Source organism: Pelobates fuscus, chromosome 1 (assembly GCF_036172605.1).
Source record: "Pelobates fuscus isolate aPelFus1 chromosome 1, aPelFus1.pri, whole genome shotgun sequence".
In the NCBI taxonomy this organism is placed as follows: Eukaryota; Metazoa; Chordata; class Amphibia; order Anura; family Pelobatidae; genus Pelobates; species Pelobates fuscus.
The window spans coordinates 496,393,970-496,409,251 of NC_086317.1; the positions used below are offsets into that span (position 1 = coordinate 496,393,970).

At 45.0% G+C, this 15,282-nt stretch overlaps 1 protein-coding gene across 1 annotated transcript in view; it reads left to right on the forward strand.

Moving 5' to 3' along the window:
* The first annotated feature begins 2,029 nt into the window (after window positions 1-2,029).
* The window catches only part of LOC134586278 (dynein heavy chain domain-containing protein 1-like), a 153,749-nt gene continuing 140,496 nt past the window's right edge, over window positions 2,030-15,282 (forward strand). The window contains exons 1-2 of the mRNA XM_063441766.1: window positions 2,030-2,179; window positions 7,023-7,244. Coding sequence (XP_063297836.1) covers window positions 2,030-2,179; window positions 7,023-7,244 — 372 coding nt within the window. The remainder of the gene's footprint in view (window positions 2,180-7,022; window positions 7,245-15,282) is intronic.

The window sequence follows — 15,282 nt, forward strand, 5'->3', positions numbered from 1 at the left end:
TGAAAAACTCGGCTTATACTCGAGTATATACGGTAGTTTGATTCTGCTGTATAGATGGATTCTATACACTGGGAGACTAGGGGTCACTGGGAGACTAGGGACACTGTGTCCCCATGTGTCTGTGTCATAATGTCTCCCAATGTCCCTTAGTGTCTTAGTGTATGTCTCCTTGCAGCGTTTCCCCCCATCCCTTACTTCCCTGAGCTGTAGGCTGTCTCTGCAGGGTGGAAGTTGCTATCTGGACTCTCTGTAGCTGCACCCCTGCAGATCAGTGAGTATAGATAGGCAGGGAGGGATATGCTGGAACTTCCTATCCCTGCCTGTCTCCACACACAGCGACCCCTACTGGCCAGTGCTGGTATTGCATAGCAGTCTCTTGTGTATACTGAGGAAAATACCAGCATTTGTATTGCCAGTATCACTGCACTATTGGCACCAGCCAGGCAGCTTAAAATACTGTCTGTGCCAATAGAATAAAATCCAGGTAGAATCCCTAAGAGTAGTGTGTGGGGGAAAAAAAAAATGTAAAAAAAATTTTTTCTTTTTTTTTTTTTAAATCAATGGGCCTATTCCATGGGCCTGGGCCTGGAGCTGCAGCTCCATCAGCCCCTATGTTAATCCGGCCCTGGTCTCACGCCTCTACTTCTCAGCTACCGTTGAACGATGAGCTTCCCGGCCAATGCACCAAATGATACCGGAGAAACTGACGGAAGCCGAGCACAGAGAGATGGACACAGGTTTCTTCAGGAAGGAAGAGATCTTTATTCGATTCACCGACAGGGACTCAGAGGGACTAATGTCACCAAAATACAACAAGATCTGAGCCCCGAACAACAGTGTAGGTCCCTTATATAGGCATATAACTCCACCCATAATAAGCTCCACCCACACATACTCTTACCCAATCAACCGAACAAAGACTAACTTCCTGTTTGACCACATGGCTTGCCAAGCACAATGGAGGAGGGGAATACTATATCCTGTATTCTTGCACATGCTCCGTACACTACTGATTGTATCTTTGACACGTGCAACCAACCGACTGATACATCAGTATATGCACGTACACATACCACGTGGCAATCTCGGACTACTAAATTTATTTTTACCGAGATTCCACCACACTATCACTAGAGGAATTGCTTTTATTAAGCAAATACGGACTATGCGAAGAGAATGCAGTCCGCGGCGCGTGATTATCTGGCTTGACAGAACCAGACTCTGTCCAACTTGACTTGCTAGTAATATGTGAACAGAGGGGCACGTTGTGACACACGTAATACATACAGTAGTGATAGTTGTGGTTTGTACACTATGGTTTATGGAATAATATGTTTATCGCATCCTCCTCACTGTTTGTGTCCATTTATTTAAAGATGGCGGCAAAACATTCTGAAAGTCCATTTCATCCAGAAATGCCAAATTATAAATGAGAAACTTATCCTGGCAGTTCCTCATTTTATGGTCAGCGTACAACATATACACAGGTATGTAATACACAGTAACCGTCATACAGCCTCCCTATAGTACATATACAGTGTGTAATACACAGTAACCATCATACAGGCTCCCTATAGTGCATATACAGTATGTAATACACAGTAACCGTCATACAGCCTCCCTATAGTATATATACAGTGTGTAATACACAGTAACCATCATACAGGCTCCCTATAGTGCATATACAGTGTGTAATACACAGTAACCATCATACAGGCTCCCTATAGTGCATATACAGTGTGTAATACACAGTAACCATCATACAGGCTCCCTATAGTGCATATACAGTGTGTAATACACAGTAACCATCATACAGTCTCCCTATAGTACATATAATGTGTAATACACAGTAACCATCATACAGGCTCCCTATAGTATATATACAGTGTGTAATACACAGTAACCATCATACAGGCTCCCTATAGTATATATACAGTGTGTAATACACAGTAACCGTCATAAAGTAACCATACAGTAACCATACAGGTGTTTTCTTTGATGCATTTTCTGGTCCTTTCACAGATTGCTGATGGAGCTGTCTAGAGTGGCATGGCTCCCGCAGCACCATCTTGCTCACTATTCATACCAGGAGATGCAGACTGCACTCGGTCTGGCAAAATCTGAAGCCAAAAGCCAACTCTACAAGTTCCTGAGTCTGGTCTCCCAAATCCTAAAATTGGTAAGCTAGACTATTATCACCCGAAATTGTAAGGATACATACCTTGTGCTATGCCACTCACCTTCCCAAGTAGGCACCTTATCATTTTCACATCCTCAGACACCTCTGTGTCACAAGGTATAACCCTAACACGCAGAGTACAGAGAATGGAAAATAAACGTGTTAGACAGAGAGTAAAACATAGTCACAAAACAAGCCCAGGTCAGGGTAACAGAGAGACAGCCAGAGTCGGGTACACCGTAATAGTTAGATGGGCAAACAAGACCGGCAAGGGTTAAATAGAAACTCAGAGTCAGGAAACAAAGCCAAGGTCAATACCAGAATATAATACTATATCACTAAGTGGGGGTGGAGGGCGCGCTAAGCCCCGGGTGCCACCAGGTAGGGGGTGCCATAACCCAGGACGTGTGAGCTGTGCCCCATGGCAGCTCACAGGCAGAGACAAGCAAGCTGAAGTGGCCGCACAGAAGTTTGGGGGCGGGGCTATGACCATTTGGGGACGGAGCCAATCCGAGAGCGGGGGTGGGGCTTAAAACAGCCCTTACCCGCTGCTGATACTGCTGAACATGGAGGTGCAGCAAGAAGAAATCCCTGCTCCTTGAACTAACAGGCTCCAGCCAGGGAAGGACTTCAATGAATCCAGTCCTCCTCCAGCCCACACTGTCTGTAAGTGTAACTGTTTGCCTGTAATGGTGTGTGTATGTGTGTATGTATGTGTGTGTGTAACTCTCTGCCTGTAACTGTGTGTGTGTGTGTGTGACTGCATGCCTGTAACTGTGTGTGTGTGACTGCCTGTGACTGTGTGTGACTGTCTGCCTGTGACTGTGTGTGTGTGACTGTCTGCATGTTACTGTGTGCGTGACTGCCTGTCTGTAACTGTGTGCATGTGGCTGTCTGCCTGTGACTGTGTGATGTTGCCTGTAATGTGTGTGTGTGTGTAACTGTTTGCCTGTAATGGTGTGTGTATGTGTGTATGTGTGTGTGTAACTCTCTGCCTGTAACTGTGTGTGTGTAACTGTTTGCCTGTAATTGTGTGTGTATGTATGTGTGTGTGTAACTCTCTGCCTGTAACTGTGTGTGTGTGTGTGTGTGTGACTGCATGCCTGTAACTGTGTGTGTGTGACTGCCTGTGACTGTGTGTGACTGTCTGCCTGTGACTGTGTGTGTGTGACTGTCTGCATGTTACTGTGTGTGTGACTGCCTGTCTGTAACTGTGTGCATGTGGCTGTCTGCCTGTGACTGTGTGATGTTGCCTGTAATGTGTGTGTGTGTAACTGTTTGCCTGTAATGGTGTGTGTATGTGTGTGTGTAACTCTCTGCCTGTAACTGTGTGTGTGTAACTGTTTGCCTGCAATGGTGTGTGTATGTGTGTATGTATGTGTGTGTGTAACTCTCTGCCGGTAACTGTGTGTGTGTGACTGCATGCCTGTAACTGTGTGTGTGTGACTGCCTGTGACTGTGTGTGACTGTCTGCCCGTGACTGTGTGTGTGTGACTGTCTGCATGTTACTGTGTGTGTGACTGCCTGTCTGTAACTGTGTGCATGTGGCTGTCTGCCTGTGACTGTGTGATGTTGCCTGTAATGTGTGTGTGTGTGTGTGTGTGTGTGTAACTGTTTGCCTGTAATGGTGTGTGTATGTGTGTGTGTAACTCTCTGCCTGTAACTGTGTGTGTGTAACTGTTTGCCTGTAATGGTGTGTGTATGTGTGTATGTATGTTTGTGTGTAACTCTCTGCCTGTAACTGTGTGTGTGTGTGTGTGTGTGACTGCATGCCTGTAACCGTGTGTGTGTGACTGCCTGTGACTGTGTGTGACTGTGTGTGTGTGACTGTCTGCATGTTACTGTGTGCGTGACTGCCTGTCTGTAACTGTGTGCATGTGGCTGTCTGCCTGTGACTGTGTGATGTTGCCTGTAATGTGTGTGTGTGTGTGTGTAACTGTTTGCCTGTAATGGTGTGTGTATGTGTGTATGTGCGTGTGTAACTCTCTGCCTGTAACTGTGTGTGTGTAACTGTTTGCCTGTAATGGTGTGTGTATGTGTGTATGTATGTGTGTGTGTAACTCTCTGCCTGTAACTGTGTGTGTGTGACTGCATGCCTGTAACTGTGTGTGTGTGACTGCCTGTGACTGTGTGTGACTGTCTGCCCGTGACTGTGTGTGTGTGTGACTGTCTGCATGTTACTGTGTGTGTGACTGCCTGTCTGTAACTGCGTGCATGTGGCTGTCTGCCTGTGACTGTGTGATGTTGCCTGTAATGTGTGTGTGTGTGTGTGTGTGTGTAACTGTTTGCCTGTAATGGTGTGTGTATGTGTGTATGTGTGTGTGTAACTCTCTGCCTGTAACTGTGTGTGTGTAACTGTTTGCCTGTAATGGTGTGTGTATGTGTGTATGTATGTTTGTGTGTAACTCTCTGCCTGTAACTGTGTGTGTGTGTGTGTGTGTGACTGCATGCCTGTAACCGTGTGTGTGTGACTGCCTGTGACTGTGTGTGACTGTGTGTGTGTGACTGTCTGCATGTTACTGTGTGCGTGACTGCCTGTCTGTAACTGTGTGCATGTGGCTGTCTGCCTGTGACTGTGTGATGTTGCCTGTAATGTGTGTGTGTGTGGCTGTATATGTGACTGTCTGCCTGTAACAGTGTGCGTGACTGTGTGTTACTGCTTGTAACGGACTGTGTGTATGACTGCCTGTGACTATATGTGTGACTGTTTGCATGTGACTGTGTGCGTGTGACTGTCTGCCTGTAACTGTATGTAAGGGGGTGCAGGGATTTTGTAGAAGTGACAGGGGTTTTAAAAAGTTTACAAATTTGTGCAATACATTTTAAAAAATGTAAAAAAAGAACACATTTTAAAAATGTAGTAGGTATTTTTTTGTTTTTGTTTTGTTTTTTGGGGGGGGGGGTGCCAAACCCAGGACCCGCCCCGGGTGCCACATGCTCTAGGTACGCCCCTGTAAAGGGTACTGGGAAAAGAAACCACAATAGTGCACATAATCTGGAGCCAGGTAAGTTTAAATAAGTCTATGTTTAATTTGATTGGTCCATGTCATGACGGCACCCCAAGACGTGTGTGCAGATGGGCGCTGGAATGATGTGGGCCAATGGGAGCCGACTGCGAGGTTAGAATCCCATTTACCCTTTAAGAACGTGCTCTTAATACTGTACGGGCCCACCAGGAGTGTTTTGAGCCGCACGTGGCTCGCCTGGAGGCAGGAGTGCTCAAGGGGAGGATCCCAGCCAGCACGAGGACCGCTACACTCTGCCAGCGTTTCTAATCCCACACTCTTTAGCTCCACCCCTTTTTATTATGCTATGAAGCCCCACCCACTTCACAAAATCTACATAAAATTGCATCATGGCAATTAATATAAGGAAAGGGAAAATGGCATTGGGATGAGATCAAGGGACCATCAATGGTAAAACATCTGTAGATAACACTGGACGGAATACCCGAACATAGAGGTACATAGGGACAATGTGATCGGTCACCTCATATAGCACCTACTAATTCTGTAGCACCTTTAGTTTCTGTATAGTGCTATAAAATATTTCACTTATAAAAAGAAATATAATATGATTCTTGGCCTTCCCTAGCTGCCAACAGCTTGGTCTGCTCCCTACCTGGCTGGACAATCATCCATAAAGACTTGGCAGCTTCTGCTGTACAGGTTCAGTTTAAGAAGATCCCAGGACAAAACATCCAGGAACACAGATACCAAAATCCCTGCTGGAAAGCATATAGGGAGTCAGAGGGAAAGTTAAGAGTTATGCTCACACTGAGCAGAGATAGAGACATTCTCATTGCAGGAATCCAACCTCAATCCCTCTTAGTCCACCCACTCTGCGAGCACTCACTCTGATCTCAATCCCTCTTAGCCTACCCTGTCTGTGTAATGGTACTTACCCGGTCTGTGTGCCGGCAGGGGTCATACATTTAAGCCGAATACTCCTGGATCCTGGCGGGCCGTGCGCACCGAAAAGTCTGATCGGGTACGCGGCCCATATATAATTGGGAATGCTGCTCGCATTGCGAGCATGTTCTTGAAGGGGGAATGGGAGCCTAAGATCACCGTCGTCTCCCATTGGCCCACGTCATTCCGGCGCCATCATTCACACACGTTTTGGGGCGCAGGCATGATGTGGACCAATCAAATAAAAAATAAAACTAGAACTAATTAAACTTACCTGGCCCTAGATTATGTGCCCTATTGGGTTTATGTTCCCAGTACCCTTTAGTGCGTTCTTTGTGATTAGTATTGTATTCTGGTATTGACCTTGGCTTTGTTTCCTGACTCTGAGTTTCTCTTTAATACTTGCCTGTCTTGTTTGCCCTTCTGATTGTTACCGTTTTCATTGTCTCTATGTTATCCTGACCTTGGCTCATATTTCAACTATGCTTTATTTTGTCTTACGTTACGTCCGGCCATTCGAAGGCCCGGGAAGACATTTAGTCCATTCCTTGCTATACTAAACTCTGTGTTTTAGGGTTGTACTGTGAGCACTCCCTTTGATCTCAATCCATCTTAGCCCACCCTATCTGCGAGCACTCCCTCTAATCTCAATCCCTCTCAGCCCATCCTGTCTACGAGCACTCACTCTGATCTCAATTCCTCTTAGCCCACCCTGTCTGCGAGCACTCACTATACCCTTTCGTGTATTTCAATCCCTCTTAGCCCACCCTGTCTGCGAGCACTTCCTCTGATTTCAATTCCTCTTAGCCCACCCTGTATGCGAGCACTTCCTCTAGTTTCCATGCCTCTTAGCCCACCCTGTCTGCTCTTTCACTTCACTCACTAATATTACTCGATTTTAGTCCCTCATTTTCCTCTCTCATTAATTTCAGGTGAAAGATGACACCTATACCATGGTGCAAACCTTGCAGAAGGATGCAATGAGCCCCACTGGCCAGGCAGAGAGAAAGGCAGTGGAGAGGTGCCTGCACCAGACTGAGTCCTGGATGTGTAGATTTGGAGCTTTGACCACATTGGTGGGATCCATGATCTGTGAGAACCTGCTCTCCTTCCTTCGGAGGGATATCTGTGGCTTCATAGAAGATGTAATCCAGGTGAGGCTTGGCCACCGGATCCTGAAAATCAGGAGTGTTAAACTTCACATTCTGTTAAGTACACATTCCATAACGCACCATTGTGACATGTTAAAAAAGCTAAACTGACTATCGCTGGAATCCCAACGCACTCTTCATCTTTCCAGCCTTGTGTTTAAGAGCTTTTCTGAGAAGCTTCCACCCTACCTGAGCAGAATACTCTCCCCAGCTGTTCCCACCTCCTCTAACCTCCGATCCAGTACCAACACTTTATTTAGTCTACCTCAATACAAAAAAATACAAAAAGAAAGCAGCCCGATCCTCCTCTTTCTAATCCCAGACTATTTAGCTCCACCCCTTTTTATTATGCTATGAAGCCACACTTCACAACATCTACTTAAAATCACATCATGGCGATTAATAAAAGGAAAGGGAAAGGGAAAGTGGCAATGGTAAAACATCTGTAGATAACACTGGACGGAATACCAGAACACAGAGATAAACAAGGACAATGTGAGATGTCCATTCATATAGCTCCAACTAATTCCGTAGCGCCTATAGTTTCTGTATAGTGCTATGAAATGTAATATGACTTTTGGCCTTCCCTAGCTGCCAACAGCTTGGCCTGCTCCCCACCTAGCTGGTCTGGACAATCATCCATAAAGACTCGGTAGCCTCTGCTGTACAGGTTCAGTTTAATAAGATCCCATCACAACACAGATACCTGAAATGCATATAGGGAGTCCATCAACCAATATTAATGTTTCCTATGGCATAAGTAATGAAAGGAGAGATATCAAAAAGGGTTTGTCTATTAAACATAACCATGAGAATTAGGAATGGCAGAAACCATACTCCCTCAAATAATATTACATTATAAATGGAATGTGGGCAATCTCCTGGGTGGCTGTCGTTCGTCATACGAACACGTGGCGGCGGTGGCCATCTTTGAATACGAATTATACCAGCGGTGTTTGGTCATTGAGTGTCTGGAACCCAAATCGGACACTCAACGGCACGAACACCGCAGAGACATCCTTGTGTAGGTTTGTGTAAATTCAAGGGAACAAGATGAGTGTTAGGTGTTGTTTTTAAACCATGTGTGTATTTCTAAAACTTACATTAATTGATATAAATATGTTACGGTTGCCCCAGGCTAGCTGAGGGTTGGACCGTAGAAAGGATGCTCCTAGAGCTCATCAAGGAACATCAGCACCGCAGACACCATAAGTACTGCAGACCCCACAAACCACCATTGTTGGGTTGGGGTCTCGCTGTCTTCTACCCACCCTGGGCCTACGACAAGGCTCCAGGTTCCAGTGGGGGAACCTCTCTTCCTCCCAAAGAGTGCAGCAGGATCAGGAACAAGAGCTCTAACAAGGTCAGTGAAGCTAAGGGAATATGAAGAGCATAGCAATCCCTGTAGTGATTATAGCTGTCCCCTCCAAACACGAGTCAAGGCTGCGAGTTGAGAGTTAAGTAGAACTGGTTTAATTAGCACACAGGACTTTCTTATATACACATTTTCCCACAAGGTTACCACCCACGTGGACCTTGTGGTACACAGGACACAAAGTTACAACAGCCAATCAATACAATACATTACAGTCAGACACTCCCAGCCAAGGCACACAAACCCTCCCCACTTCTTGTGATATAATTACTACACACAATGGGCTAACTTAATTATCACAGGCAGAAAATATACAGTTTTTACCCAAAACACATTGTAACGGATCGCCTGGCACCCTGACTGGGTACCTCCGTTAATGGATGCTCCTAGCGCTTCCTGAGGACTCCAAGCACTGCAGCAGACACCACAATCACCGAACCGAAGAAGCATATAAATCCTCTCAAGCATATGAATGCTGTAGACAGTTGAATAGGAAACCATACGAATAGGTTTACACTTCTAGCAGTCAAACTGGAACAGCATACAATAAATCCTCCCCCAATAATGAGACGACACTTCACTTTGAGGGTAAAAACAGGAACTCTCTGTACTGGCACATACAGTCTCTTTTATTCACAATCCACAAAACATAGTACTGCCCACAGGGTTTTGCAGAACAACCAATAAACACATTACAACACATACAATGCAAGTACAGCAGCCAATCAGACACAATGGGACAATAGAAACACACCCAGCATATTCCTCCCCTCTGCTTAGGAGATAATTGAGTCAATTACTGTATCTACTCAATTATCTCCAAGCTGAAAAGTTACTTTTTGTAAATTTTTATAACTTTGTGAGTTAACATCGTACATACATAAAACTAAAACTAAATATTATTTTAACCAGTATAACTTGGGGACAAACATATCCAAAATTCACTTGAATAGGTTCAGTGGTTTAACGGTTAGGTCGAAGTCCTTTGTTTTCACTTGCAAGCATGGCTTTTCCTGCTCAGACCAGTTCCCACTGGTCTGGCAGTGTCCCAGGGACAACACCCTGCTGGAGAACAATGGATCCGGGGGAGGGGAAGAGGAAGTGTCAAAAAAGTTTCAGTATTTCCCTTCACTGTTGTTAAAAGGCCAGCACAGTACAATAAAGTACAATATGTCCAAATGCAGTTCTTTAAAGGGTCCAATTTTCCCGGTACCATAATCACTGGGCAGGAGGCGAGCCAGCAGTCCCCTCCAGGAAACTGGGGCAGACTCTGGTGCAGGGTCCAGTCCGCTACACACATAAACACCCCAAAACAGCAACATAACCCCATAAATTACATCCATGGATAGCCCTGATCTGGGTGAACAACATATCAAAAAATTACCCAGATCAGAGCAGGGGTTCACAAATTCTGTGGAAGTAATATTTGATCAACCGCAAGCATGGCTTTCATGCCCAAAAGAGTTCCATAGATTTGGGAACTGTGCGGTCGGTCTATTTCACATAGTTCAAATGCTAAGTTCCATTCGAATGAACGAGTGGGTGCCCTTCGTGCAAATATCCCATGTTAACGTGGCGTTAGAATATTCGAATGCACTTCGATTTCCGTCGAAGTATTGAAGTCCCAGAAAAGGAAAAGTTCAGCGGTGTTCGTGCCGTCGCGTATCCGATTTGAGTTCGATGAACTCGGCGACCAAACACCGCTGAGCGCGTTTGAATGAATTAAAATGGCCGCCGCCACATGTTTATTTGTCGAATGGCGGCCACTTCGACTACTTCGGCTGCATCCGAAGTGCCATTTCAAAAGCACAGATCCTTTCCCATAGGATTTAAAGGTGCAGTAAAAGTGTCATAAAATTAAATATGTCCAAATAGAGTGCTTAAACGGCAATACACTCCAGGGGCCATAGTCACAGGGCAAGAGGCTGGCAAGCAGGCATCTCCAAAAGCCAGTGGCAAAGGGTATTTTGTCACAAAATCTAAGTGAGTTTGTGTTCTGCTTATAAATACTGAAAATATATAGACATGACAAGTGATTTTTTTTTCCATGAAAAGGGATTTTTTTTCCCTGGGTGATCTCCTGGGTGGCTGCCATTCGTCATACGAACACGTGGCAGCGGCCATCTTAGAATACGAATTATACCAGTGGTGTTTGGTCATTGAGTATCTGGAACCCAAATCGGACACTCAACGGCACGAACACCGCAGAGACTTCCATTCTTGTGTAAGTTTGTAAATTCAAGGGAACAAGATGAGTTGAACAAACCAAGGCACGAACCACATTTCTATACCCTTTCGTGTATTTCAGACTCTCGAAAGAAGACCGACCGCACAGCCCAAACACATGACACTATTTTCGGCTTACACCTCGTGTGCAGTCGGTAAAACTAAGACCTCCATAAAGCTGTCACACCCCTGAACCGATCTGGGTGATTTTTCAGTATGTTGCTCCCTCAGATCAGGGCTATTAGAGGATGTCAGAATTGTGGGAGTATGATGTGTTTTTGGGGTACTTCTGGAAATGTATGAAAATTTAGATTTTTCCATTTGGAGATAATTGAGTTGATACAGTAATTAACTCAATTATCTTCTAAGCTGAGGGGAGGGATTGTATGCAATGTATGGGAGTGACTGATTAACTGATCCTGTGGTTATTGGTTGTTTAATGTTTTTGCCTGTGCCCAACAAGGTCCACCTGGGTGGTAACATTTTGGGAAAAACCTGCATAAAAGGCCAGCCTGGCCATTAAAGTTTCAGTTCTGCTCCTAATATTGAGTGTCGTTCAGTTAATGGGAAGGGTGATGGGATATTCTTTGATTATTCTTGCTTATGCCTGCCTTCTTGAAGTAACATGCCTGTTCCTGAGTAGCTGTTGGAGTAACCAGCAGAGAAGAAGCCCTGCTGTAACCAGCTCTCCGCTACAAAACCCAAATGACATTGAGGCTGCGAGTTGAAGGGTCAAGTAGAACTGTTTAATGAGCACCAAAGGACTTTCTTTTATACAAGTTTTCCCACCAGGTTACCATCCACGTGGACCTGGTGGTACACAAGACATGCAGTTACAATAGCCAATCAAAACAGAACAGTACAGTCAGACACTCCCAGCAAAGGCACACAAACCCTCCCCTCTGCCTGTATTATAATTACAAAACACAATGGGCTAACTTAATTATCACAGGCTGGAAAATATACAGTTTTACACAATATTCATAAATTCCAAACCATACATGCAATTTCCGCATATTCTGAATCAGCATAATTAGTATACAAACATATCCAAAAATCATATAATTTGGTCTAGTGGTTCAAAAGATAAATGGAAGTCCTATTTCACATAGAAAAAGAGACCATGCACGAATGCACGAACGGCAACGTTCGTGCAAGTAGCCCAGTTTAACATGGTGTTCGAATAGTCAAATGCACTTTGATTTCCGTCGAAGGTAAGGTTCAGCGATGTTCGTGCCGTTTTGTAGCCGTTTTCAGTTCCATGAGTTCGCCATGTATTCGCCACCACGTGTTCGACTATATGAACGGCGGCCACCCAGCGTTCGACAATTAATCTACGGTTAACCACCAGCCTGGGAGGTAAATTGGCGGCATACTCCACTTGAGTAAGGTCCGCCTGTTCGATAGTTGGTTCGATAAGCCCCATTTACCGAATCATAAGGGAAAAAGACACGAGCAAAGTATTGTCACAGTCTGGGGACACGGTTTTAAAGGGACATTGTTCCAAAAAGTCTCAATATGCCCATATACTGTTTTTAAAGGGCCATACACCCCAGGGGCATAGTCATAAGTCAGGAGGCTGACAATTAGGCTCCTCTAAAAGCCAGGGGCAAAGTGCAGTTTGTCACATACAAAACCAGTGACAAAGGGCAGTTTGTCACAAAGTCAAATACCAGAAAATCAAGATGAGGAACGCACTCTTGGATAACCATCAGGATGAAACCACGACAGAGCAATGAGCAAAAGGAGAATTGGGTTTAAATACCCCTCCTGTGGATCCTATTGGCTGTGTCCAGCCTTTGACCCCAAAAGCAATTACCAGGTTTCCATGTGCATGAATGCTGCTCAGCACAAACCCTCCTGTGGATCTGATTGGCCATGACCGGCCTTTGACCCCAAAAGCAATTACCAGGTTTCCATGTGCATGATTGCTGTTCAGTACAACTTTTCCTGTCAGGACCGTAATACTGCTCTGCACAACTTTTCCTGTTAGGACGGTAAATGCCATTAACCACATTTTTGTGTGCAGATGAATACGTGACAGGTTATGACTTGCCAATTCTAGCCCCTGCAGGCTCCCCCCACTCCCCATTGTGCCCCAGCAGTGTGGTACTTGTGTGTGGGTCCTCTGTGTTCTCTTTGGTATTCCTTTTTTTGTTGTTATATTTTTAGACCTGTGGAGTCTAGCTAAAATTAGGCTCACCTGCCCTATGCGGTAAAGGGTACAGGGCCTCCCATGGTTCCCAGATTTTCATTGTTTTAGAATGGAGCGCTCGGTGAGAGGATAGCCATAGGCCCGTATGCGTAGTTAAGGTTTATCTTGTCTATCAGCATTATTTCCTTGGGACATAGGTTAGATTACCAGTTGAGAGCAATAAGCACGCTAGACGCACGGGCAATGAGTGCTACCAAGGCCTTCTCATGGAACGCCACGCTAGGTGAAAACTCTAGCCAGAGTTTTCTAGCCTCAGGTTCTAATGGTACCTTTAGGTGGAGTGCCGCCACCGGTTTTGCCACTGTGTCCCACAGCGGTTTAATTACCCTACAGTCCCACCAAACTTGGAACACGGTGCCTCTATCCAAGCCACATCTCCAGCATATTGCCGATGCTGTTTTGTATATGATGCCCCAAAAAGTTCCAGAGAATTTGGTTGTGCGGCCAGTCTATTGCCAATAGTTACGAACAGGGCCGTTCGTGCAAATAGCCATAGTTAAAGTGCCGTTCGTATGGTCGAACGCTGTTCAACTCCCATCAAAGCGTCGAAGTTCTGGAGAAGGTAAATGTGACGGTAGTAAATCAGTATCACCATCTAGTATTCCTTTTCCCAATAGCAGAATAACTCCAATAATCCACAGGAACAAATATCGCTGGTATCGCCAAATAATCCACACATGAGCCAAAGCTTAATGCTGGAACAAGACTGATTTACTGGCACACAGGGCACACAATTTATACAATACAAAACTCCTCCTATGGGCCAGGCTAGATAATTGGGTTTGAGCAGCATGCTAAACTCAATTATCTACTGGCCAGAACATTTACAGTTTACAATTTTTTAAAACAATACTTTCCATATCACATATCAATATAAATTACATACCTGGGTAGCTGATGGTCTGGGGAGCAACATACTTAAATTGCACGAAAATCCGTTTGGTAGTTTTCGTGTCGCGTCGTGTTGAAGTTTGACCGGCTCACCGCGTGTTGGTATCCGATTTAGAGTTCCATGAAATTGGGGCTCAGAGCCGGTCTCTGTTTGTGTCAATTTACACGAAAACTACCTGGGTTAGAATGCAGAGATTTCATGGAAAGTGCTCCCCTCATTCGGTACTTTGAATTTCCCGAACGCCGTTCGTGTCAAGTTCGTGGAAATAAGTCAGATGGGACTTGCATGGGGGACCGGGTCATGCCGAAAATAGTTCAAGGCGCTCGACGCCTAAGTCCTGCTGACCGGCCATCCGGGAGTTTAAGATGGCCGCCATTCATTGTTCTCGCCACGTGTTCGGGTCCCGAAATGGCGGCCACCCAGGAGCACTCAATTAACTTGCGGTTTCACAAGATTCTAAGTTCTAATTGCTACCCAGGGTGGTCCTCGTTCGGTAAAATAGCTATTTTACCGAACAAGGGCTTTTGACAAATAGAAAGTAACGAATGAACTAGTAATAAAAGTAATAAATCTAACGAATACAGTAGCAGGGAGTGAAATAGTTGAATGAATGGAGGGTGATTCTTCACAGTAAAGTTCAGCGGTGTTCGTGCCGTCGCATGTCTGATTTGAGTTCCATGAACTCGGCGACAAAACACAGCTGAACGAGTTCGACTGAATTAAAATTGGCGCTGCCACGTGTTCGTATGTCGAATGGCAGACACTTCGACTACTTCAGCACTTCAACTGTATCCGAAGTGCCACTTCAAAAGTGTAGAACTGTTCCAATATAATTTAAAGGGGCAGAACCAGTACCTTAAATAAAATCCAAGCAATGACAAGGGAAAAACGAAGTCCAGGGACGGGTCCTTTGTTGTAATAAAATATCAGAAAGGAGAACCACACCATAATCACTGTAGGGATTTTGTTACACACTCCCATACACAAACAATAGAATCCCTCCACTGTGCTTGGGAGATAATTGAATTAGGAACTGTACTAATCTAACCCAATTATCTCCAAGCACAGAAAGCCATACAATTTTATGAAACCCTCAAAAGTACCTTAAAAACATATACAACCCCATAAACCTCCCCTAATAGCCCCGATGTGGGTGAACAACATATCCAAAAATCACCCAGATTGGTTTAGGGGTTCAGGAATTTCCTAGAAATCATAGTTTTGACCGACCGTGCACATGGTCCTATGCCCAAAACAGTTCCAGGGAAATCAGTGCTAACAGTCAGTCAAGTTCGGTAGTCTTTTACAGGTTTCCCTGCAGGGCCCATAGTCT